This window comes from Ochlerotatus camptorhynchus, unplaced genomic scaffold (assembly GCF_037179485.1).
Source record: "Ochlerotatus camptorhynchus isolate MF236.1 unplaced genomic scaffold, CSIRO-AGI_Acam_v1.1 ptg000621l, whole genome shotgun sequence".
Taxonomy (NCBI): domain Eukaryota; kingdom Metazoa; phylum Arthropoda; class Insecta; order Diptera; family Culicidae; genus Ochlerotatus; species Ochlerotatus camptorhynchus.
In genome coordinates, this window is record NW_027041100.1 from 3,083 (window position 1) to 30,042 (window position 26,960).

At 39.6% G+C, this 26,960-nt stretch overlaps 2 protein-coding genes across 4 annotated transcripts in view; both read left to right on the forward strand.

Annotated features, from left to right (window-relative positions):
* The first annotated feature begins 3,930 nt into the window (after positions 1–3,930).
* Positions 3,931–5,741, forward strand: LOC135714142 (dihydrolipoyl dehydrogenase, mitochondrial-like). The gene is made up of 2 exons (XM_065237431.1): positions 3,931–5,104; positions 5,170–5,741. Exons 1-2 carry the CDS (start codon positions 4,031–4,033, stop codon positions 5,323–5,325), a joined length of 1,230 nt encoding a protein of 409 aa, XP_065093503.1. The 5' UTR covers positions 3,931–4,030; the 3' UTR covers positions 5,326–5,741.
* Positions 5,742–11,773: 6,032 nt separating this feature from the next.
* The window catches only part of Paip1 (Poly(A) binding protein interacting protein 1), a 31,128-nt gene continuing 15,941 nt past the window's right edge, over positions 11,774–26,960 (forward strand). For 2 of the 3 annotated variants that reach the window (XM_065237424.1, XM_065237427.1), the window contains exons 1-2: positions 11,774–11,948; positions 12,475–12,618. In XM_065237424.1, the coding sequence (XP_065093496.1) occupies positions 12,540–12,618 (79 nt within the window). In that variant the 5' untranslated portion in view covers positions 11,774–11,948; positions 12,475–12,539. Of the gene's footprint in view, positions 11,949–11,984; positions 12,278–12,474; positions 12,619–26,960 lie in introns of those variants that run through there. The other variant, XM_065237426.1, reaches the window with a different exon arrangement.

The window sequence follows — 26,960 nt, forward strand, 5'->3', positions numbered from 1 at the left end:
AACGATAGTGAGAAATTTATTGATAGAAAAATTAAAAATTATGGTAGATGTTATACTGGGTTTAGTTTATTGGCAAGTTTATACTGGGAAAATATTTCTAATAAAAAAAAAGGGTGAGAATTTAAGTAAGTGCTGTATGATCACTAAGTTTTAGAGAAATTTGACTTTGACTCAATTTTAATAGCGATGTCTATAATGAGTGCATGAACAAAAATATATATATTGGAAATAATATAAGAGGATGTAAAATAGAGATGACTGATTATATTGCAATTTATTGCTAATCACGGCAAACGATGACTATGGAAAAGGAGAGTTTAATAATGAAAAACGATCGATCGCGCATAACTATTATGAGTAATAATGTTTTGATGGCAACGGTAAATCATTGAAAAAAAAATTAAATTGGATCGATATAAAAAAAATAAAGCTACAAAAAAAAAGATGATTGTCGCTTACTGATTGATGATGCAATAATGATGTTGACAATGAATGTATACATGATATGGAATATTCTATTTAAAGAAAAAGAAGATTGAAAACTATTGATAATGTAAAATATTGATGGTAAACTTAATTGCTGGTTATGAAAAAAAAAATGATATCGATCATTCATAGTGAAAATGACAATAAATATGAAAATTTGATCATAAGCATGAAAAATTGAACTACTGATAGATAATGAAATGTAGATGTTTATGTTGGAATAGAAAGCTTATTAATAATTTTGGAACATGGCGAATCTTGAAAAAAAAAAAAAGATTATGGAAAATAGTTATGATTCAAATAAGGGAAAAGGAAAAGTAGATGATAGCTCACTGCGATGTTCAAATGAATATGGAAAAGGAAATGGAAAACGAGTATGAAAAATTATTAATGATAATGGAAAATTAATGCTGATTTTTCGAAATAAAGGTATCATGATCATCTAATATTATTCTAATAATTAGAAAAAAAAAAATGTTTATGCAAACAATGTTAGATGATGGCTCATAACGATTTAAAATAATATTTAAACTATCTAATGCATAATTTTGTTGATAAATGAATACTACGGAAAATTATAAGAGAGCGAAATGTTTGATAGAAAATTGTAAATTCGATGGTGATAGTAATTAATTACGATGATTTAAACCAATGATGATGATGGGCATTAAACATAACTAATGATAATATAAAATTAATAGTATAACAATGAAAGATAAATATATATGCCTAACTGATCGAATATTATTAATGCCGAAATGTTACGAGAATATTAAATCATTAATGGCTGACAATTATTAGGCATAGATAGCAAAAGATAATCAGTGATGAAAAAGATCGATGTGCAATTTATTTATTTTTGGAATGGCAATTTTGAAAAGTATTTGTTTAGATGGCAGAGGTGTTCAACAAACTAAGTTGCAATTCTTAAAATAAAAGAACATAAAAAAAAATCTGGATCGATTTAGCTTATCTAAGAATTGTTCTGTAAGTGCCAACAGAAAGGATTTGAAAATTTAAAGTCATCGACCGAAACTCGAGATTCAGTTTCAATAAATCAAGCAATTATTCCAGTCCGGTACACTAACTGTAGAAAATGTTGAAGACGACTGCTGGTTTGATTTTACCAGATTGAAGAAGTAAATTGAGCAACTGCTCAAAACATTATACGCACTGATACAAAATTTGTTTGTTCTAAGATTAGAACATCATCTTTTCAGTTCTGTTTGGAATGATTAAATATTGCTTTAGTTATACAACGTGTTCTACATTTCCCTGACCGAAGAAAAATAAATTAAAGAGTAGAGAAGGGGAAGGATGTAGTAGATGGGATGAAGGCTAGGAGAAATGCTCACTTAAATATTTCGATAGACCGATTATCATAATCAAGAATATTACGAACCAATGCATAATATTAGTTCACGTAGTGAATAAAGCGAAAATATAGTAAAAATATTGTCCAGTGTATGATGTCTGATTTCTGGACAAACGCACAGCTCTAGAAACAGAAAACGAACATATGCGAGATTAAAGCGAAATTCGTGTAACGGAAAAACACGAAGCAAAACGTAGGACAAAATCCCGAACGATGCATTTGTCTCGGGTAGTATGATCCGTTTATGGGGGCATTAGAGTGCAACGACATGCTTAAAACAGAGTGCGAGCGATAGAGATAGAAGAGAAATCCGGATGAATAGTTTGAAGAAGCTTAGGAATGGGCCAGACGAAGATTGCCCTGGCATTCTGTTGGCTATTGTTGCGACGGTTGCACTTAGCTAAGATATCGTGCTCGGTCAATATCCCACGAATAGTTGGACCTGGAACAGCACATAATCGTAGCAAGGATGGCATCCGTAGCGTAAACGTTTCCGTGCGTTTTCGACAACTGGCGGATGATCGGGTCGTCGGTGGTCGTAACGGTATGGAAGATTCTGTCCACACGCTGCAACGGTTTCTCGTTCTTGACGTTGACACGATCGTAAACCTTGTCGTAGTATTCCAGCGTTCCGCAAGTGGTAATGTCCTCACCCTTCTCAACATTCGGAACAACTGTGACGCCATTTGCGCTGTAACACTTTCTGGTGGAATTTGAGTCGTGGCAGCTTGCCAAGTCCGGCTAGAATAGCAATCTACCTCATGTTGCTCCAGAAAAGGCTGTAGTCTCTTCCGTAGGCACTCCTCCTGGTAAATTTGCTGGTTCATTCCCAGAAGTAACGAAAATTTCGCTTTTCAGCCCACAACTGCAGATTGCTTGCCAGACAAGCAACTTTTTTGGAGAATTTCGACTTCTTTTTATTTTAAATTCTCCCGGGGAACTCTTCCGGTCAACCGAGGTATTCCTGCCCAGAAATTTGATCGAAAACTCCGGTGCTCCGGTGAAGCCATGCTGTAAACAAATGAATCTCTCCTGACAACCAATGCCTATGCCTACTGTAATTCTATACACTCTTAGCTTGATTCAGTGAAATTAAAAAAAAATACTTAAGAAATGCCTTAATGGTAGCGTTTTTAATCCGTCCGGACTTTTTCGTTTTCAATCTTTACAACATTTAGGAAGTTCTATGAATTGCGCTGCATTTCCACACAATTCGCTGAGCTTCCATAAAGAATGCTGAACTTCTGCTAAATTTGCTGCACTTCTAAAAAATTTCTTTAATTTTCATGAAGTTCTATTCAATTCTTAAAACTTTTAGGTCTTCTGCTTCTTTAGGCTTTCTAGTTTTCTGTTGTGAGTGTTTTACCAGCTCGCAACTTAGTGCTATAGATACAGCTCCACAGTTATTAATTGAGAGTTTTCTTTGCAAACCAATGCCTTGAATTGTATATTGTATGGAAGGTCGAGAAAATATCGAAACCGTTCAGAAATTATCTTAACATCACATAGAACTTCTGAGATGATCAGAATAAAGAAGCGGTGAAGCTTGGAAAACTTTTGAATTGTTTGATTTACTAAAGATGGGTTCAGGATACTTCATGGATCATAAGCTTTACTAACAGACCAGAGCTGTTCAAAAGACTTCGGAGGGGTTCATGGAGCATGGTAGGTGCGGTAGGTGTCCAACGAGCTTCAGACAATCGCAATCAACTTCCCGTAGTGTTCAGTGAACTCCTGACAAGTTCGTGGAAGTTCTGAGCGATTTAAAGAGTTTTGGAAAATTTTAAATTAAATTACTAGCGTCGGTGTGTTGTGTTGTGTTTTTGCGTTGACTTAAAAAACTCTAGAAACTTGTTCAGACTAAGATTCACTACTTTGTAGAACAGTATAACACTTAATCGGATCTTACCGTGCTACCGTTCAATCTAATTCAGTGACTGAGTAAAATGGTACTGCTATCTCTTTTTCTCTCACGGAAATATTACTCAATTATCATAAAAAAAACTGGAGTTACACAGAGCTTTTGTGCGCACACATTTTCATCTCACTTGTTTCCCCATCTATCTCCAGACCGTCTGCATCGAGAAGAACGACACCCTCGGCGGTACCTGCCTGAACGTCGGTTGCATCCCATCGAAGGCCCTGCTGAACAACTCGCACTACTACCACATGGCCCACTCGGGCGACCTGAACTCCCGTGGCATCCTTGTCGACAACGTCCGCTTGGACTTGGGCGTCCTGATGGACCAGAAGAACAAAGCCGTCAAATCGCTGACCGGAGGTATCGCTCAGCTGTTCAAGAAGAACCAGATTACCCACATCAACGGATTCGGCACCATCACCGGACCGAACACGGTCGTTGCCAAGAAGGCTGACGGCAGCGAAGAGGTTGTCAACGCGAAGCACATCATGATTGCCACCGGTTCGGAGGTCACCCCGTTCCCGGGTATCGAAATCGATGAGGAGACGATTGTTTCGTCGACGGGAGCATTGAAGCTGAAGGAAGTCCCCAAGCGATTGGGTCTGATCGGAGCTGGTGTCATCGGTTTGGAGTTGGGATCAGTGTGGAGTCGTTTGGGATCCGAAGTTACGGCTATCGAATTTTTGCCCACTATCGGCGGAGCCGGTATCGATCTGGAAGTTTCCAAGTCTTTCCAGAAGATACTCGTTAAGCAGGGCTTCAAGTTCTTGCTGGGCACGAAGGTGATGACTGCCTCCAAAACAGGCGGCGGAGTCACCGTAAGCGTTGAGAACGTCAAGGATGGTAGCAAGCAGGATCTGGAATTCGATGTCCTGCTGGTTTCCGTTGGACGTCGCCCATACACCGAAGGTCTCGGTCTGGAGAATGTTAGCATCGTCAAGGATGACCGAGGCCGTGTCCCAGTAAACAGCGTTTTCCAGACTATTGTGCCCAGCATCTACGCTATCGGAGATTGCATCCACGGTCCCATGTTGGCCCACAAGGCCGAGGACGAGGGAATCGTGTGCGTGGAAGGTATGCAGGGAGGACATGTCCACATCGATTATAACTGCGTTCCAAGTGTGGTGTACACTCACCCGGAAGTTGCATGGGTCGGTAAGAACGAGGAGGAACTGAAGAACGAAGGTGTCGCCTACAACGTCGGTAAATTCCCCTTCATGGCCAACTCCCGCGCCAAGACCAACAACGAAACCGATGGCTTCGTTAAGGTGCTGGCCGATAAGCAAACTGATCGCGTGCTCGGCGTGCACATCATTGGACCTGTGAGTATTGGAAGCCTTCCTATATTGAGAAAGGTGTGATTTTAATGCCCCTTTATTTTTCGCAGGCCGCTGGAGAGCTGATCAACGAGTCTGTTCTCGCCATGGAGTACGGTGCGTCGGCAGAGGATGTTGCCCGTGTCTGCCATGCCCATCCAACGTGTGCGGAAGCGCTACGAGAGGCCCACACGGCTGCCAGCTTCGGCAAGCCGATCAACTTCTAAACTAAGTTTGTAAAATACCATTACCTAAAAAAACGATAACCTACATGGATAAGAGCGAGCGAGTGAGGCGGGAGATTTTTTTCGACGGCAATCTTCCGCTCGATGGAAATCAAGAGAACGATTTTAAAATAAATGGGAAAAGAATATCATTTAAACTAGCAACAGTGTTTAGCTCGTCGTTAGTGCAGCAGCAAAGAACAAGTTAGTATCACCCTTATCACCCAGTGGAGAGTGAAGTGCTGCAGTTCACCGAAATCCGCTACATCTACTGTAACATCTCGATCGATCGTATTCGACCACCAGCCCGTTTGTTTGCGGAATCGAAACAACAGGTGATTCCTTGCAATTTTGTAATATGCAACAGCTTAAACTTATGAGATCTATTAAATTATTGTTTTAGAAACAATATAAAAATTCGACTAGGTTGATTCTGATTATGAAAGAAATGGCCCTTCCGTGAGTTTCACGAATTTCACGTCAACTCGATCAAATTCCAATGGTACTTTATAGGTGTAGGTACAGATTTCATCGGGGGCACACAATACCCAGGATCGGTGCATCGGAGTTAAAATGCAAGCAGAAGTACTGAATTAAAGCATTTCAAAGTACACTAAACCTTCGCTAACTGAAAGTGACTATTTGAAAATTTTAAAAATTCCAACTTACCGCAGCCAAATGTAAACCACCACCAACATTAAAGATTGCTGACGTTTATCGTACGCACACTACGTCACGTATACGTTTACGCAAAATGTTTTCATCGGGAAAAAAAATTTCATAGCGGAAAATTTTCCCGATGAAAACAAATCACTGACAAAATCATACTTTAGCAATCTCTATAGAGCTTTTTGACGTTTAATCGGCGCACACTAATGAACCATTTAAATTCAAGGAGTGCGAGCAAGAAGGAAACAGATTAGTGGGAAAACAAACCATCCATTCATCTCTGTGTGCTAGATAGAGAAAGACGATTAAACGTCAAAAAGGTCTATTGGCCAGTCGGCAACTTATGTTGACAGGGGCTTTGCTTTCAGTTAGCCGTTTTATTGTCCTCTCCGTGTTTTTTTTAGTCAGATGAGAGGAGTGACGGGCAAGCGTCTAAAATGAGCTTACAAAAAGAAGCTTCTTTTTTATAAAATTATTCTAGACGCTTGCCCGTCACTGCTCTCCTCTGACTAAAAAAAAAACCCGGGCAGGACCAAGGGGTATTCAACTCTGCACACCTCAATCTGTACCGAGAACTTTATCTGTGCCGAAAGCTGAGGCAAGCGTTGGGCCGAGTGTGCCGAAGTGTGGCAATCAAGTTGTCGATCTCAGTATCCCATGAGTTTGGCAACCCTGCAGTTGTTAATATTGACAAGTTCTCATCGATGGTTAAACGAGCTCTTCTTCTTTCTATGGCTCTCAACTTTTTACTTTTAATCTGTTTATCCTCATCGTCCATGAATTAATTTCCAGCAGCATGCAAATCCTGGTCCAGGATCTAGATACCGGTTGCCAATGTTTGATTACTACCTTCTCTTTGTATTTGCTTGTTGTTCCGTCATAACTTTCATCCTTCCTTGGTTTTGCCGGAATTTTACGTATCCCCTGTTGGCGGTTCCGATCGCGTCTATAAATACCGCGATTTAGACTGGCTTCGTCGAGGGCTCCGTTACCTCTGGTGTAGTTACCTTCATAATTTTGTTAGCAGCATCCTTCTTCATGTTGCTAATACAAGGTCTACTGATGCCACCAGCCACAGTCAATCGAATGCCAGATCCGAGATCGTTCAGTCCATAGAATGGAGTGGTTCTGCTGGAGAAACTGCTACGGTTACAGTTGTATCTGCAGGATGGCGGGCTCGTTCTGTACCGGGTTGTCGTTTTCACCGTACATCATTGCTGCAATTGGAGCTGGATTCTGCAATCATCCTTGTTTATACAATTTGTTTTCAGTCCGTATCCTATTGCCATAGGGTTCCCAACAAACAATTTGTGCTTATTAAGGGCTGAATAAGCTATTTTTTAACTGAAGAAGCATATTTTTGTCTGAATAAGCTCTTAGTCCGCTTCCAATGTTTGTTGGGTTAATACGTAAGCAGGCCGATTCCGACCCAAAACATAAATCCTTCCGATTGTGCAACATTTTGTTATGATTGAGGATACTCTCGCTGGAAAATAAAAAAATAATAATCTTAGAAAAAATTTCCCCTTTTTAGGCTGGTGAATTTTCACTTATATTTGACAAATGGAAAATTTTCAAATAAACCTGCTATTGTACCAGACTTATTTCTTACAGACCAGGAATCAATTTTTCATAAACACCTTCTCGAAAATAGGAAGATCAACTACAGAGGGATTTTCAAACATCTTAATTTATTTAAATTAAATTTAAAATTAAAATTAAAATTTAAGTGAAAATTCACCAAATGGAACACAGCCTAAGACCACAAACGAAGTGACAGACGGAGCGGCTCAAAAACTTTGGTGACTAACCTGCTATTGCAATTTTTCAGTGTACCACATGGCAACACCACTACTACTGGATTGAACTAGCATTTTAACCAAATGTAGTAGAATGTTTTGGTTCTATCTCTTTCACTCTACTCAAAACTGAAATGCATAAAAAAATGACAAAATGATACGCACTCTTTGCACACTGTCAAAGAATCATTGTACACAAAATCAACTTTGTGCAAAACCAAAACAAAAATACTATCCCATATGGTGGATGATGGCAGAAGCTTCTAAGAAAATTCTATTACAGTGAACCACATTATTTTATTTGATTTCTTCGCCAGTTAGTCGTCTGTCACTTCGTTTGTGCTAAGACCAGGAGGTCCCGAAATAACGTGCTCAACTTTTTGGCTCAGCTCTGGTACTCTCTTCGGTCTCAAGCTAATCGATTCACTCCTCGAAACATAGGAAAATCCACTAACCCTTCATTTTATCTGCCACGCAGAAAAATTTACCGTCGAAACAAAAATATTTGAGGTAAATTTAAACGTAAACTCAGTTTGTTCTGGCCACAAACATAAACTAGGTTGATTTCAAACGTATTCTATGTTTGAATTCATTGATAATAATGTTTAAAACAAAAATAATGTTACGTTTATTTTAAAAATATTCGTGTTGAAAATAAACGTGAATATTTTTGATTTATTTGAAAACTATATGCGATCAAAAATTAATATGTTTATTTTAAACATGCTTTTCATGTTTAAAATAAACAAACATATTTTGAAATTATTTGGCATTTGAATGCTGAATAAATCAAAATAAAATTGATAGCAAATAAATAGAAATTTCTGCTATTATGGAAAGTCTGTGGATGTTTGGATCCGGGGGGCCGTCGGGGTGGGTGTCCGATCAGATCCAGTTCAGTAAAACCGGTGAAACTTTGTGATATTAGCGTCATTTTTCGTTTCTGACGCTGGTCCTCATACCGGCCTCTTTCTAAGTTTAGTGTTCGGGGATGATCTGCTTTTCTTTCGACGTCGGGTGGGGGGTGAGGATGATATGGGGATCAGTATCAGAAACGACGGATTGACGTTAATATTGTGATGTTCCACCGGTTTTGTCGAGCTTGGAGCACTTGCTTGCGTTGGTTTCCGGACCCTCTACTTTGGTTTCGCCGCTTGCAGGCCGTTTTCGGTTAAGTTTGCCGAATGTAAACAAGAAGGAAAAAAGGACACGCTAAAAATTGATTACCCAGATTATGTATTGTTGAAATAAACATGCTTTTGAATTTAATTTAAACATACATATTTTTGTTGAAAACATGTTTTTAATTTACTTTGAACTATTCATATTTTTATTTAATAAACATATATATTTTTAACTTAAATGAAGAAAATTTGGTTCCGTGATGTAAAACTTATTCATAGCGAATCAAAACAAACATTGCGTAGTACTAGAATTTCTACTAGAAAAGGGTACGTTAATCTTTTGCTTGGGACCAATAGCCCTAATAAAAAATTACCATAAACGAACGATAATCCAAATCATTGAACTATTCCACAAATGGTTTGGATGATACCTTGAACACGTCGTTAAGCAAATTAACCATAACATTTTTATTAGGGAGGCTAGTCAAGTAGTGAGCCAATTAATAATCGTTAGTTTCGTATTGATTGTTGCTAGCACCATACACAGCAAATAAAAATTTAATATCGATCAATGTAATTCAAGCTGATGTATGAAATAATGATGTAATAGCAAAAATCAGATACAATATTACATCAATGGATGTAATTTTGTTCGCAAAATCGATGTACATTGTACAACGTTATATTACACAACCGATGAATTGACCTGCTTGCAGCAGTTTGGATGTAATATTCAACAACTTTTTTTCTGTGTAGTTGAGAATACTATTTTATTATCAATATAACCATGCTTATTACTGTTAAATCTACTACACACAAAGAACGAAAATTGTTCCTATAAAAATAATGAAACTTCAATTTAAAAGTTTCTTAATTTTTTTTGTTTTAACAACGAAAATATTCAAAATGAAAATATTGTTTTTGGATTAAAGGTATTTCTTTCAATTTCAACTTGTAATTTCATAAGATGAATTTTTTTAAATAAAAGTCGCAGATCTTTCAAAACTTCCTCGTCATTGCGATTTTGGCATCACTTGACCTTCGTTTGCCGCCAAATTTGAAAGCGTGATAAATAAACCATATTATTGTATCTTCTACGTTTCCACATTACTCTTCCGTCGGTATCTCTTTCGAACAGGAATCGGTTCCAAAAAAGTGGTACGCCATCGCTTATTCATTTTTATCGGATTGCAGGTAATCGTCTAAGCAGCCAACGGAGGAAAGCAATCTTAGATGAAACTTAAACTATATAATAACATGGAGGCAATGGTGATGCTCTCGAGCAAAAGAAACATTTCAAGTGCCGGAATTGATGGTAAGTTACGGAAATTTTCAATGAAATTTCGATTCCAGACCGAGTCCGTCAGGAGCTAATTATTCCAGCTTTGATCAACAATCTGTAAAATAATACGAATTATACTGTAAAAGCATCGGGAGCGTCACTTCTGCTTCTTTGAAATGGAAAATATAATTATTATTAAAAATAAATAAGAATGTAAGGCATTTCCCTGGGTATTTCTTTAAAAAAAGGTAATTGATTTAAAAATAATTCTCATTTAAGATAAAAACGAATGTTATTGCGATTAAAATGCTTATCATTTGTATTAAAATTTGTTATACGTCAAGTTACAAACTATAGGTTTTCAGTTTGAAAGTTCTACAATTCGATTTGAAAGTTTTAACTTTTAAAAGTTGAAAGAGAGCTACATTTAAATTGACAGTTAGGGGACTTTAGTTTTGAATACTAATTACTTTCTACCAAAAAGAAACAAACGCTAACTTTTAATTTTACCAATGGTTTTTTTTTTAATTTATTAACGATTATTTTGTGTGTATATGAATTCAATATAGTTGACTAGGGATGGTCCATTAATCATGTCACGCAAATTTGGCCCATTTTCAAGCCCCCCTCCCCCCTTTGTCTTTTTTTTGTATGGACCTTAATGTTTTTGTATGGCTCCCCGCATAAACAATAACCATAAGAAGCGCCTAACCACCAATTCGAGATATCATCCCAACTTTATGTGGGATCGTCGTACCATCTATGATATCGTTAGAGTATGGTACCCGTTTATTAGGGTCGTCACAGTTTTTAAAACCCCCTCCCTCCTAAATGTGTGACATAATTAATGGACGACCCCCTATGAATTTAAATAAATTTACTATGATTCTGGCAAAACTACTATGCATACTCAAAATGCATAGTAATTTTGATAGAAATAATAGTAAAATTAAATGATTTGGTTTTCTGCAAAAATCTATTGGTGAGAGCGAGGGTGAGGGTATTTAATTGGGTTCTTTATTTTTGAAAAATATATCGGTTTTTATATATCATCTGAAAGAGATTCGTTTTCTGAGCACAGCGATATTTTTTTCAAACCCACACACTTTCATCTCGATTTTTAAATCAAGATTTAAAGTAAAATAATAACTTCACTATTTGACACTAAACTGACGAACTGACAGCTTGCTCCCATACAAAGTGACACCGAGGGGCGCTAATAAGGTGATTTTTGCAAATGTAATAGTACTTATTTTAAATAGTTCCAGTGTACCAAAATTGATGAAATTTTGGGTTCGGGTTCCATTTTTAATGCAGATTACGAATATGCATTAACCTCAATACCCTTAAAGAACCCAAATTGAACCAGCAATAAAGTATTGCCAATGGATTTTGTTTCAGTGTTTTATCAACATTCGGCTTCACCATTCCTTCCCCTTCGAAATCGAAATGGATTCGGTACCGTCCGTCAGGTCGAATGCCGAACCGTTTTCCACTTTGACAGCTCGCACTGTCATTGCGTGCGTTTTCGATGTCGGAATAAACCTGCCTCCCCTATGCAAAAGTAGTCCGAACGATTTTGTCGTCGCGGAACCGTGCGTGTTGTGTGTTTCTCATCGGTCGTTCGTTCGTAGCGTAGAATCGCAGTAGAAAATTTCGCTGCGAAATTTGTACAACTTTTTAGTTTCGATTATTTGCGTCTGATTGCAGTTCGGGTTATACGGATCGTTCCGCTGATCGTTTCCCCAGCAGGTTAGTGTCGAGTATCATTCAATTCCGTAGTTTAAAGTGGCCAAATTCGGTGCAGTGAACATCCTACATTCTGCTGGCGTTGAATATTACTTTCCCAATCATCCATTTTCGAAACGAGGGGAGACATCTTTTTCCCTTCCTGCTGGCTGCAGCCGCTCTCCCATCCGCCCTTCCGTCACCGTGTGCTTTGAGTTTTTCGTGGCAGCAGTGTGTAGGAACAAAAAGAGCATTACAGCACCGCGAAGAAACGGGTTCGGGAATCCTCCGTCCGTGTGAGTCTTTTGGAATTCAGGATCCGGAAGTGCTCGAGTAGAGAAGAAGCAGCATCGGTAATGAACCCATCTTCACATCAATGCTTGAGAGAAAAATCATAATTTCATATTGATTCGTGATATTGATTTCGTACGGTGAAGAATAATAATCTCAAAAGAAGAAGAAGATAGTGATCTCGGCCAGAGAAAGGAGAAGACGTGTGATACAGACGGAAATCAATCTGAAACAAGCTTTCCCCTTTTCAATCTAACAGGATTTAGTATCTAAAGTTCGAGATTGCTGCCACTTCTTCCACCTGAGGAAGCTAGCCGCATTGGAATGGAACACCATAGTAGTGGCACTGGAGGCTGGCAGAATCGACCGGAAGCGAGTCTGAATCCGCTGAGGACTCCCAAAGGTAAGTGTCAAAGTTTATCGAAAGTTATCACTGATAGTCAGCTATGGTGCCTACTTCTTATTCCACTGAATCTATCCGGCAAAAATCACATTAAACAGCGATTCGTTAGACGGTGGAAGTTGGAGAGAGAGAGAGAGAGGTTAGAAAAAATGGAGTTGCTGTTCTGGAATATTGGTTGGTGGCACTGGTGCCATGCCAGTGCAGAGCTCTGCAAGGGGGAGATTAAACAAAGAAAAATAGATACATAGGAACGCGAGAAACAGGTTTTCGACTAGGTAACATTCATGGAACAGAGTGGACTGCCTTAGTTGTGTGCTTTTTTAACATTTCTAAACAGAGAGATTGCTCTCCAGCAGCGAGCTTTCGATCGTTGTTGATAAGGAATCCCGTTAGAGCAGCATTATTTTCTCATTTACGGAAAGTTTTTTTTATTTGTTAGCTTTGTTAGTCCTATTTCCCTTCCCAACATGACAGCATGACGGACGGTCAATGTGCATCTTTGGCACATACGTAATGATGCGCAAATGCTCTAAAAATGCGATGACGTACGTAGGTCTTGTGTGACGACAATAAAATTGCCGAATTTCGTACTCTGGGTCTGCATAGCTAATTGAGATAAATAAATAAATATTACAAAAATTTCATTTCGCAATTTACTATCCATTAATGTTGAATAGCTACTGATTGACCTAGTCTGAAATCAACTGAGTTTCAATTTAAATTTGCATGTTGTCAGAAGTGCTTTAGTAAACAATGACTTCAACCACCAATTTTGTTACTCGCCCACACAAGCTATTGAAATCATTAAAAGCTCTCATAAAATCTCCCGAAAATCCATATTAAAAATGTTTCAATAGTTCTCAGAACGTATTTGAGTGTTCGAAACCTCCAAATCTCTAAAAACTTTAAAACATCTCAGAACTTCCACGAACTATCTATTCCCTGAACAACAATTAAAATGTAGGTACTTGTCCGGAGCTCGTTGACCTTCTCCTAAGCTGTCCGAACATCTTAAAAGTCTGCAGTTTGCAGATCCTCTCTTAAGAACGTTTGAGATCTTAAAAGTTTGTTGAACCTATCTGTAGTTCGTGGAACCTCTCCATGCTCCACATCTTTTCATATGATCTCTAGTCCTCTCAGAAGTTCTCTGCGAAGTTTAGAGAACTTCAGAGAAGGTTTATGATTTAAGGGGAATTTTAAAGAAAACTCAAGCGAATTTGAAATAGAACTATGGAAGTAAAATTCAGTGAATTCGTAGAAAAAAAATCTGTAATCTTCGAAGAGAATCTAAAAATGAATGTCATGATTATTTTTTTCGAGTGTTTTGCAGTGAACTTCTGGACTGTTATTAAGAAATGTTCAATGGACTCAAAGGGAGAATCATAAATCAACTGCAAAATAAAAAATCGCAACTTTCTGGATACAGGGTTCGCCATAGAGCTGCGCCAGCTCGTGGTTCATCCTTCGCCTCCATACACCGTTCTCACATACCCCGCCAAAGATGGTCCTAAGCACTCGTCGTTCGAAAACACCCTGTGCTTCCAGGTCTTCCTCGAGCATCGCCCACGTCTCGTGCCCGTAAAGAACACCAGTCTTATCAGTGTCTTATACATGGTACATTTAGTACGGAGGTGAAGTTTACCCGACCTCAGGGTCTTGTGGAGTCCGTAGTAAGCACCACGACTTCCGGCAATAACACGCCGACGAATTTCTCTGCTGCAGTTGTTATCCGACGTCACCAATGATCCGAGGTACACAAATTCATTCACCACCTCATCTCCGTCGCTTGTCACGCTTCTGCCTATGCGAGTCCTATTCCGCTCGGTTCATGTAGCTAACAGATACTTTGTCTTCGACGTATTCACCTTTAATCCAAACTTCTCTGCTTCACGTTTCAGCCTGGTGTACTGCTCCGCCACGGCCTGAAACGTTCTTCCGACAATGGCCACGTCGTCAGCGAAGCAGATGAACTGGCTGAACTTATTGAAGATCGTGCCCCGCATGTTAAAGCCCGCACGTTTCATAACACCTTCTACCGCAATGTTGAACATGAGGCAGGAAAGACCAAAAGCCTTGTCGAAGTCCTTTTCGAGTTTCAAACGAGTCCGATAACGCACCCGATATCTTCACGCAGCACTGTACACCATTCATCGTAGCCCCTGAACAGTCTGGTCAGCTTCCCGGGAAAACCGTTCTCGTCCATAATCTTCCATAGCTCTTCACGGTCAATAGTATCATAAGCGGCCTTGAAATCGATGAATAGGTGGTGCGTAGGGACTTGATATTCACGACACTTTTGGAGGATCTGCCGCAACGTAAAGATTTGGTCCTGTCGATCGCCCGTCCACAAAACCGGCTTGATAACTTCCCACAAATCTGCTTGCTAGCGGCCATAAACGGCGAAAGATGATCTGGGAAAGCACTTTGTAGGCCGCGTTAAGAATTGTGGTCGCTCGATAGTTCTCACATTCTAGTGTGTCGCCTTTTTTTATATACTGGGCATATTACTCCCTTTCCACTCCTCCGGTAGCTGTTCTGTATCCCTGATCCTGACTATCAGTCGGTGCAGATGCAGACAAGTGGCCAACTTATCCGGGCCCATTTTCATAAGTTCCGCTCCGATACCATCTTTCCCAGCTGCTTTGTTCATTTCGGTTCGCGGCACTAAGCCTTGGCGGGATGCGTTGAGTTTTTTGTAGAACTTGCGTGTTTCTTGAGAACGATACAGCTGCTCCATTTCTTCGCACTCCAGCTCTTCCAGGTGGCGCTTCTTATCCCGGAAAAGATGGGATTGCTGTCTTCGCTTCTGTTCATATCGCTCCACATTATGACGGGTTTCTTGCTGCAGCATCGCCGCCCGCGCTGTGTTCTTCTCGTCCAAAACCGTCTGACACTCTTCGTCGAACTAATCGGCGCCTTCAGCAGCGCTTTTAATGGCTGCTTTCACATTGATCCGGCAGTCCTTAAGAGGAGCTTTGGTGAGCTCTCCCTCATCCGGCAACGCTGCGTCGAGGCATTGCACGTACTCAGTTGCGACTTCGGGCAGCTTCAGTCGCTCCAGATTGTACCGTGGCGGGTGTCGGTACCGAATGTTGTTGGCAACGGAAAGTTTTTGGCGCACCTTGACCATTAGAAGGTAGTGGTCCGAATCGATATTTGCACCGCGATAGGTCCTGACATCGATAATGTACGAGAAATGCCTTCCGTCGATCAAAACGTGGTCGATTTGCGATTCTGTCTGCTGCGGTGATCTCCAGGTGTACCGATATGGGAGGCTATGCTGGAAGTAGGTACTACGTACGGCCATGTTCTTAGAGGCGGCGAAATCGATGAGTCTAAGGCCGCTGGCGTTCGTTAGCTGGTTAGCGCTGAACTTTCCTATAACCGGTCTGAATTCCTCCTCCTGGCCGACCTTATTGGACCTATCGATTGGCCACCACCCAATCACGCGCTTCTGCATTTCGCCCATCACGATGATAGCTGTACCCAGCTCATGTGTATTGTCGCAGCTCTGGTAGATGGTTTGACCATCCCTATTCGTATGTATCGAAGATCCCTTCCAGCAAACCTTCTGCAGTGCTACAATGTCGAACTTGCGGACCCTCAATAAATCGGAAGGAATGCGGGTACTTCCCAAGAAATTGAGAAACTTGCAGTTCCATGTTCCGTGTTTCCAATCGTTAGTCCATTTCCGTTGCTTGGGTCTATGCCGATTGTTCCGGTCCGTATTTACATTGCTTACTTCCTGTACTTTTGTTTTTTTACGACTGGCTTGTAGGCCCTGCACCAACCCCCATTTTTTCGCCGGGGAACCATCGTGCACAGCACTGTTTAGAGTCCCACGCTGGCACCAGGACGTTGATCAGCCGCTTCTAACAAGGAGAACAGACGCCGTTTTGAGCGCACCTCCATGGTGAACAGACGCTCGAAGACTGCACTCTCCGGCATACGACCAAGATCCCACCGGGGTTGGTTACCCGATCTTCCCTATGGTTACTCGTACACCAGCCGGCACCGCGGGGGGGGGGGGGGGGGAGGAGTTACTGGACAAGAGGCTAAGGACCGCTAGTGGAGTCTATTTTATACCTGCAGATACGCGAAGTATCAATGGTATGCATTGTCCAGCATTGTAAATCAAAAAGTGTTCCTTAGAGAATTTCTAAAGTATTATGAAGCACATTATAAGGGAATATCTAAGATGAACTCTGAGTAAATTTTTAGTTGATTCTAAGGAAATTTGTGAGACAATTCTAAAAAAATCCTGTACATAGTTCCAAGGATTCAAACAAGACATTGAAAAAAAATCCGGTGAATCGAAGTAAGTAATACAAACTATCGATTCCTTGAACTAGATTTTTTTTTATATGAAATACAGGGCTGGTAGCGACTTTTTTCAAGCCAGTCACTAAAAAGTCTCCTTATTTAAGGTCAAGTCACCAAAGTCACTTTTTTTGACGAGTCACTATTTTCAACTTTTTTTAGCGTGAATTTATTTCAAAATTGATCATTCTTTGCTTTGTGGCGTTTAATCGTCTCTCTCTCTCTATCTACAGGGTGTCTACTCATTTTTATGAGTTTCCAAGGTTTTTCCAGAACTTTAACGAATCAATTCCAGGTTTATGATAAGAAAGCTATTTTCAAAAAGCGCTCAAAATATGCTTTTTCTGGAAGATAGTAATTAACCAAAACGTTTTTAAGACATGACAATCAGTTTTAAAGAAACAACTTCATATTCAAATCCATTGATTTTACATCCATTGTACAAGTTGGAAATTTTCGAAGGAAAACATTAAATGATTTATTTCAAGTTCGTAATTAACTTTATTAAAGATTAGAGATCTTCATTGCAGTCCCATTATCTTCACAACAATTGTAGGAACTTTGAAGAAGTTCTGAGGAATGAAAAGAAATGCTGAAAATTTCAGTGAAGCTCCATAAACAAACTGCGGGAACATACGGGAAGTTAACACACTGAAATTTAAGAACCTCAAATCAGTTCTTTTAGCATCCGAAAATGAAGTTCCTAGAATTTCAGAGCACATCACAGGTGTTAAGCGAAATTGAGAAATATAGAAACCTTGAGGGGTGGGGTATTGCGCGAATTTTTAAGAAGTTCTAAGCACCTCAGAAAAGCTAGATCTAGAGATCTTTGTGGAATTCCAGATCTTAAGAGCAGTTCCCATGACTTTAGTTCAGACTTTTTGGAGCAGTTTAAATATCTATAATCGTAAATTTATAAAAATTGAGAACCCTTAAGATGTTCCGAGAATTTCAGGGAAGTACTGGGACCATCAAAGTATTTATGAAAACTTCAGAAATAGCTCAGAAACTTCACAGAAGCCCAAAGAATTTCAGGGAAATTTATCTTCAATATAATTGAGAGCTTTAGGGAAGCTTCGAGAACATCAAGACAGATCAGAGAATCGAAGGGTAGTTCAAATAATTTTAAGGAAATTGTAGAAACCTTAAAGAAGTTCCGGAAACTTCAGCAAAGCTCCGATAGAATTTTTGGAACGTGATAAAAATTATAAGAACATCCGGACAACGTGAGAGTATTTTAAGGGTGTTATATCATAGAGATTTCAAGAATTTTAAAAAAATACGAAAATTTAGATAAGTTGATTAGAGAATATCAACCCCAGTTCCAGCTCCAGTAATTTAAAAAAAAATGCGAAAACTTTTAGCAAGCTGCGATAAATATCTTGAAGAAATTCAAGAACTTAGAATTTAGATAGTTTTATGATATTCAGCGAAGTTCCGAGTATTTCGAGGACGATCAGATAGCTTCAGGATAATCCCATTAACTTAAGCAAATTTGCAGCGACTTACAAGGGTACGGCGACTTATGGGGTATTCCAAGAAACGTCAGGGAATTTTGAATATATATTTGCGTGAAAATTGGTATGCAAGGTTTTTGGGGCCGGGAAAGGTTCTTATGATGGTTCGATACCCCTCATCCTCTGAAAGGGGGGGGGGGGGTCATACAAATGAAATCAGAAATTTCTGCATAACTCGAGAACTTATCAAGCAAATGGAACCAAATTTGGCATGTGGAGGTATAAGGAGATGTTCATAGGGGGTAGCCCCTCAGATAAGAGGGGGGGCTTCGTAAAATATAGCATTTTATTCTGCGCATACACTATATCGGGAAAATAGATGTAATGTCGGCCTAAATGTCCCTAATTTGGGCCCATACATAAATTCAGTAACCGACTAAATTTTCAATAGCGACCAAAAATATCCATTAGTACCGTCCCAATGACGCATTCATCTAGATAAAATTGATAAATAGCAGATTTTTAGCGATGGGCCCAATATTAGAGCCATTTTGTATATATCAGAAAATTTGCCGGATTATTTAGCAAATTTAGAGAACTTCAAGCATAGATAAGTTCAGGGAAAATAAATGAGCATTTTTTATGGTTAGAATACTTAAGAAAAATTGTCGAAACTTCAAGGCAAATCAATTAATTTCAGTAAAGTTGCGGGTTTTTAAAATATACTGATCAATTCAGGGCTGTCTAGAGAACTTTAAAGAAATTCAATAATCGTTTAGGTAGTTTTAATAACACCAGAAAAGTCTAGACTATTGAAGAAGTTTTAAATTAGTGTCGATAATTTAAGGGAAGTTTCATGAACTTCAGAAAAATCATGAGAAATACAGTGAAAATCATAAAACTATATTAATTATTTCGTTCTAATTCCATGAAAATAACAGGAGCACAAAAGTTCCAGAAATTTAGAAAAACTTCGAAAAATTCACAGAAGGACAGTGGTCTTCAGAAACATTAGGTTTAGGACGGTTCAATTAAATTCAGCGCAGTACAACAAGGTTCATGCAAACTGCAAAAACGTTAGAGCAGTTTTGAGCATTTCAGAAAAGATAAGAGAACCTCAAAGCAGTTCCTTTAACATTAGAGAAGTCACATTAAGTTTAAAGAAGTTTAGAGAACTTCAGCGAATCGTTAAACCTTTAGAGAAGATTCATGATCGTTAGAAAAATTAAGGAAAATTTAGAAACTCCAATAAAGTTCAGGGAAGTTTAAGACTTTGATGAGTAGTATTGTGAGCATCAGGCTAGTTTCTCAAATTATAAAAGAACTTCAAGACAGTTTCATTAACTTCAGGAAAAATATGGGAAGTTCTGAAGACCTCAGATTCAATGGAAATTTCGATAAAGCTATCCTCCGAATTCAATTTTCTTTTAGTTTTCCTCGGAATTACCTTGAAATTCTCCATAATGAGACTCAGAATATTCATTGAATTCATTTCAGATTTCCTTTTGAATCTCACTCCTTCCCTTGGAATTCTACTCACGTTGAAAGTCTCCTAAGAATTCTTTGGCATTTCTCCTCACAAATTCCTTAAATTTCTCATAATTTGTTCGACAAACTCTCCTGAATTTATTTTCCGAATTCCTTGGAAGATGTCCTGGAGTTATTCTCAGATTAAATTGTAATCCTCCTTTTAGTATTTTCAAAAAAATCCCAAGGACTTATGCTCTGAATTTGTTTTCTCCCACATAAAGGGCGAACACGAAATTATTGCGACACATTCAACAGGGCATAACTTTTTTACCATTGGGTAAAAATCAACCAAATTTTGCACACTTTCTCATTGATGTGTATTGTGTACATGCTGTCAAACTCGAAGTCGTGTTTTTCGATTCAACGAAAATGGAGGTGAACCAACGCGAGTTGAGAGAACAAATTCTTTCCAAACACCTGGAATTTCCTGACCTGTCGCACCGGCATTTGGGAAAAATGTTGAACATTCACCATTCAACCGTCTCCAGAGTGTTGAAGCGGTTCCAGGAGCGGTTGACGTTGGACCACGGCAAAGCAGCTGGAAGAAAACCGGGACCGGAGAACAAAAAGACGGAGGGAAAGGTGAAGCGGATGATTAAAACAAATCCCAACGTCTCAAACCGTGATTTGGCTAAAAAGATCGGCATGTCGCAGAGCTACGTCCAGAATGCAAAGAAGAGAGCTGGACTACATACATACAAGGTACAGAACTTCCCAAACCGCGATGAGCGGCAACAATCGACGGCTAAAACTCGGGCACGGAAGCTCTACGAGAAGATGCTGAAAAAATATGGCTGCTGTGTGATGGACGACGAAACGTATATAAAAGCCGATTTCAAGCAAATTCTGGGGTTGGAGTTTTTCACCGGCAAGAGCAAGTTCGATGTGGACGACAAATTTAAGAAGAAGAAAATGTCGAAGTTCGCCTCCAAATATCTCATTTGGCAGGCCATCTGCTCTTGCGGACTGAGGAGTGAGCCTTTCGTGACAAAGGGCACAGTAAATGGCGAGATCTACAAATCTGAGTGCCTCGAGAAGCGCCTTTTGCCGTTCTTGCAGCAGCACGATGAAGCTCCGCTATTTTGGCCAGATTTAGCATCATGCCACTATTCTAAAAGTGTCCTAGAGTGATATGAGGCCAATTCTGTCCATTTTGTTCCAAAGGACATGAATCCGCCAAACTGTCCGGAGCTGCGCCCGGTGGAGCAGTACTGGGCAATAATGAAGCGGGAACTTCGGAAGAGCAAGAAGACAGTCAAAGACGAGAAGGACATGTTAAGAAAATGGAAAAAAACTGAGAAACTGGTACCGGATGACACTGTAAAGACTTTGATGAAGGGCATCAAGCGAAAATGCGTTCAATTTTACACTCAAGGCTCCATCGATTAACTTTTCTTTTGATTTTTGAAGTAAATATATGTATAAAACTACCCTAAAGTTTTGGTTTGATTCTAAACATTATAAGAAAATTGGCATGACATTTTCGGTGTCGCAATAATTTCGTGTTCGCCCTTTACTTTATGAAATTATCTTCAGTATATCCCTGCAAGCAGCTGCAGCTTGCTCAATAGAAGCGATATGATTATTGAATGCACTCTTGAAGTAAGTAGCGAATAGCTCGCACTTTCCAGAAGCGGGTCTAGCGATATCATGGCGCAGAATCATTTCTACAGGTAGCTCATTTTCTTTACGTTTAGAATTCGCAAAAGGCCAAAACTGCTTAGGGTTTCCTCAAAAGTTGTGTGCGTATAGAAACATGTTCCGCTTAGGCAGTGTTAACAATACGTGAGAAATGACTAACTGCTTCGCTGTTAATTCGAAAAACGTCCAATCCGTGTTTTGAAAAACTTCGTTCAATATTTCATAATCAGCTTTATTGTAATTCAGCTTTGGATCATTTGGAAACTGTTCAAAACTGGTGAACTTGGTCCTTCAACCTCCACTGAAAGGGCGGGATGATCAGTGTCGATGGGAGCTAGTGGTTCGATGTTTTCGAGTAGCTTGTAATTTATTATCAATGAATCCATGACCAGAACTAGGTTGAGCAGCCGTCCATTCATATTTAAAAATCCGTTGATTTGTTTCAAACCATTTAAACTGAAGCTATTAAGTGATGCTGCACATGCAACAGGAATATCCGATTTCATTACATCTACAGTAAGCCGGATGTAGTAGAATTCCATACTAAGCCAGACTGGTGTCTCCAAACAAAAGTGCGTGATCTTGTTCTCTTATGTTAAAGAAAATGGCTCTTTTGGATTCAATGTGTTTGTTTATAATGACTTGGTCAATTTTTTCGATCAGTTGATAAATATAGTACACCAATGCTAATTCGTAAATTAGACAATTTAAGAGTCACCCAAATTTGTTCAAGTGCACTTGTTTTTTTTTTTAATTAATTTTGTTTGGTCTAGTATCTAGAATGAAAAGAACTTTCCTCACTTCAATGAAACAATTTCTTGATTTTGCTAATAATTTAGAGTATATGACTTTAAATTTGATAAACAAGTATTAAACCTTAACTATAGCTGTGACTGTAAAGCTGTTATTTTAAAAGTGTTTATGTCATTTAAGTTATTGTGGCGCCTCTACTTAACTGAAGCTCGTTAGTCTGTAGTCTGAGTTGAGTCTTCCAACGCCCAAAATCTCCACTGGGACATAGGAAATTCAAGTGTTACTAGCGATGCAGACTAGAACTGAATAAAACAAAATTGGTATAAGTCGTGTCTGGAATCTAAGTTCGAAAGGTTTCGAATTTCCATCGGGAACGTCTGGAATTCCTATAGAAAACTATGGTGGCATCTTATTGAATGCTGTGAGTGTCAGAACTAATCAGATTATTGAGACTCACCATTATCATCGAAAGTAGGCGAACCAGCCAATGGCTGAAAGCCTTGTAAATAAAGAAAAAAAAAAAAAAAAAAAATCGAAAGTAACATTCACCAATTACTCTTAAGGTAGAGTCCTTGTATAGTCCACAAATGGCCGCTAGGTAGGCTATACATGCGCTTCCACTTCGAAGTTTCAATTACACAAATCTCGAAAATCAGTGCCCCATCTCATTTGAAATTGCTACTTCATGTATGCTGCAGTGCAGCAAACGTGGAGTAACAATTTGAATGTTACACGTGTCGTGGAAGCTAATATTTGTACCCTTCAGGTTTCGAAGTCGTTCCGAGAATAAAGATGTCACAGTGATTCACCTTAATCTCTTTTCACCAGCCTGATAGAATGCACCAAGCGACGATTGCGATGTGATGTTTTGCAACACTGGTAGGTGGTCGCCAAGTAGTTTCAATCAACAGTTAATCTACCTCTTACAGCAGGTCATAAAGCTATGAGTTCAGAGTACATCTTAAACCCGTACCATTGAATTATGAATAAATTGTAAACTAGATTACAGTGTAATAAAACTATCATTAACCCACACCATGCTTCCGAGTTGCATTTGGGGTTGCAGAAGATCTCCACCAACACCAACTCTCTTCTCGCCAGCGCGGATGACTCATCCAATTCACGACCCACTGACTTGCCCGAGTGGCACGCCGACGACAACGGGACTCCATGCCAACGACGACGCGTCAAGCCGACCATCGGAAAGCACCAGATGACTTTCTCCAAATTAGCTGCCAGTAATGGAGAAAAAAGACCGTGCGCTTGCTGTGCTCTTTCCGCTCATAACTGGGGGGCCCATCCACGAAAAGGGAACTGCTTCACATCGCATCGAAAAACGGGCTGTGTTTGTGAAGCAATCAAAGGAAACCTCCCTCCTTCTTTTCCCATCAGCTGATGATGGTTGTGGTAGATAGATTCGGCCCGCGTGGTTTTCATACCGTCCGTCACATACTGCGGTGGCTGTTGATGGATATTTTCAACTCTGTTTACAGCTGTTGTTGTTGTGAAAGTAGTTTATGGAAAACGTTCGGGTTGGAACGTGATAGAGCGAATGAAAGATACAACAAACCCCATTAGCCCCCGGTCGCGTCACAGCCAATAGACTGGTCGGATTTGTTTGAATGAAAATCCGTTCGGTTCAAGTTAAGATTTTGCAATAAAATTGATTTGAATAGATTGAATTGAGTTCATTGAATGTCACGTCAGTGTAGTTTACTTATGCTGCTTAGAAACTTCGCACCCATAACAATTTTAAAATTAAAGTTGAACTATTTTGATGAAATTGACACTAACCTCAAAAAGTGACAGCTCATTCCATTAATAAACAAAACGACTGCCGAGGGATGGCGATTTTTGCAAATGTAGTCGCATAGTTGCACTGCACCAAAATGTATGAAAGATTGGTTTCATATTCAATGTAGACAACGAATATTTATGCCACTTCTTAAGTACCCAAATATTGTAGAGTGTATGTACCAACGATAAACAATGAACCAACCTAATGCCCACTCGGTGTGCTGTCGATGATAGATCCGACGCTATTGGGTGCTGCTTCGCACTGCTTCTGACTGCACTCACCACCAGATGGCGAGTCGCCTTCGAACATCATCAGTTGAGAATGTAAGGCGGAATTCACTTTTCAAGGAAAAAAGTAATTAATTTTATAATATCGAAAAAAAAAAATTGTTCAACAAAAGAAGCAATATTTATAGAAAACCTCCAACCTGCAAAACTGGTTTATTCACCACTAATGAGGCGACATCTGTTGGATTCGATGATGGAAAGTACCAAATACTTAATTAGCTCTAAAGCTAAAGGAATTGTAACAGGTTTTTCGGGGGCTTCCACCCGTTGGCTGCTTTCACAGTCTGTTTAGTTGGAATTTGAAGTGGACCGAGTGTGGACAGCGGCGCAAATTGAGATCGCTCACGTCCGTCGGTCGGTCATTGCTTCCGGTTTTGATTTTTGAAACTCAGTTTTCAATCAGCAGGTCGTCTTCCGGCGGTAGTGTACGGTAAGCTGACGGCGTTCTTCGCGACGCAAATAAATGTTTCTTTCTTCTGAAAGTAGGGATGATCACTTCTCATGAGAATGATGTGTATCGTAGTCGTAAGTTATTGTGACTCACAACTGACGGAAGTTGACTGCTATACCCCGTTCACACTACAGCCTTTATTACGTGATATAGCCTACACCAGAATTCAACAGGTTACCAGGTGAATCAAGGAATGAGATTTTGAAAAAGGTTTTTTTGATGATCAAGTCTATCAGTGACTATGTGAAAAACAATTTTGTCAATATTGTGTGAAAGTCTGTCAATGACAATGACAAATCAACGCCATAACCTTTCCGACCTATCGAGCCTCCCTCGGCCGCTTGAACACTCGTGCCGGCTTCAGTCCATTGACGGACACTCATTCTGTTCTCTAGGGTGTAATAGTGGATCCAGGTTTCATCAACAGTTACCAATCGACGCCAAAAGTCCGCCCGATTCCGCATCAGGAAATCCAAACACTCTTTCGAAGTGCTCTCGCGTTCGTGTTTTTGGTCATTAGTGAGCTTATTGCGCGGCACCCAGCGGCAGGATAACTTTTTCATATGCAGAATCTTGCCCAAAATATGGCGTGTGCGCTCAGTACCAGTCTTGTAAGCGGTCACGGTAGTCGACACATTTTCTGTGATAATTGACTGCCTTTGCCTCCGACACTTGCAAAACAAGCTATCATAGTACAGTACCAAACTAAAATGTCATATGACAGGCTCTGTCATACGACACTGTCGCCGAAGACCGTCACGAATGTATGTATTTTAGTTTTTCTCATAATAAGAGCTGCTGATGGTGTGCTTGTGTGAATTCTAAAAATAGCAAGCAATGATGTCCTAGTAATAATATTTCTGATCAGAAATGGTTTGATTTACACCAAATTGAGGAATTACAACGAAATCACACATGTCATATGATAGCTATTTTGATCATTTTCTTTTAGCTCGAATGTTATTCTACCGCTCGTGTTGTGTGAGAGAGGCGACGGTAGAGCATGAGTGTTCGAATACAAACAGACTGTCGCGCACGACAACGAAGCGAGTGTAGTAAAAAACGTCAACTGTTTCAACCCCTGCTCAGTACTAATCTTTGCTTGCGGTATCTACTAGCTCGCGCACCTTCACTTTCCGGTCAGCCAACACCATTGCATGCATATTTGACATTGCTCTCAGTAACCGCATCGGAGGGCCTGCCGCTGTGGCCTTGATCGGTAGTGGAGTTGCGGCCACCACGAAACTCTCGAAACCAATAGTTGACGGTGTAATCTGATGGAGCATTAACCCCATAATATTTATCCAACTTTTCTTTTGTTTCCTTCGCCGTTGTCCCTCTCAAAAAATAATGTTTTATGAGAGAACGAAAATTGTTTTTATCCATACTCAACATGCTCCAAAACACGTCAACAACAATCAGCTGTCAAAACAAAACTAAAGACAGTATCGCACTGAAATTTGGCATGTCTGCCTAGATATGAACGGACTACAAGGCACCATAACCTTTTTGCAGTAGCAGCGCATTCTGGCGGTCAAGGAGGTTACTTTTCACCCCACCTAGTACTAAATGTTTCGACAATGCGTGGAAATCTTATGACAAAGAAACACGTTAACCTTAACACCAATATCATCGCCACATGCAGGGCTATGCATTTTCGAAACAAAGAAAAGAAAATTAACTCTCCGCAGAATCGCTTTATTTCGAGCAATATCATTTTCGTGTAAGTCATTGTGTTTCTTGTTATCGAGTTACGATGAACATTCCTCCTTTCAAACATGACTTGACTATCGCTTGTTATGTTCGTCAAGTGCTTCAGTTCATTTCATTTAAAGCAAAGACTTGTTTAAATTGACGCAAACAACTCGAAAACTGCTTCCTTCGTTTTTTCCACTTTCACTTCAATGGACCACTTTGTCAAGCAGTTTTTGCGTGACTTTCTACCAGCGATTTCACAAAACTGGACCAACTAATTTCTATTTTTTTGTGAAACGCACAAATGTTGGCTACTTTTCTCGAGGTTCTAGAAGAAAAGATCTTAAAATAATGTTTCATTTCAAAGTTCGAGTGGTAGTAAACGTCATTTTATCTGCTCGAATGAAGTG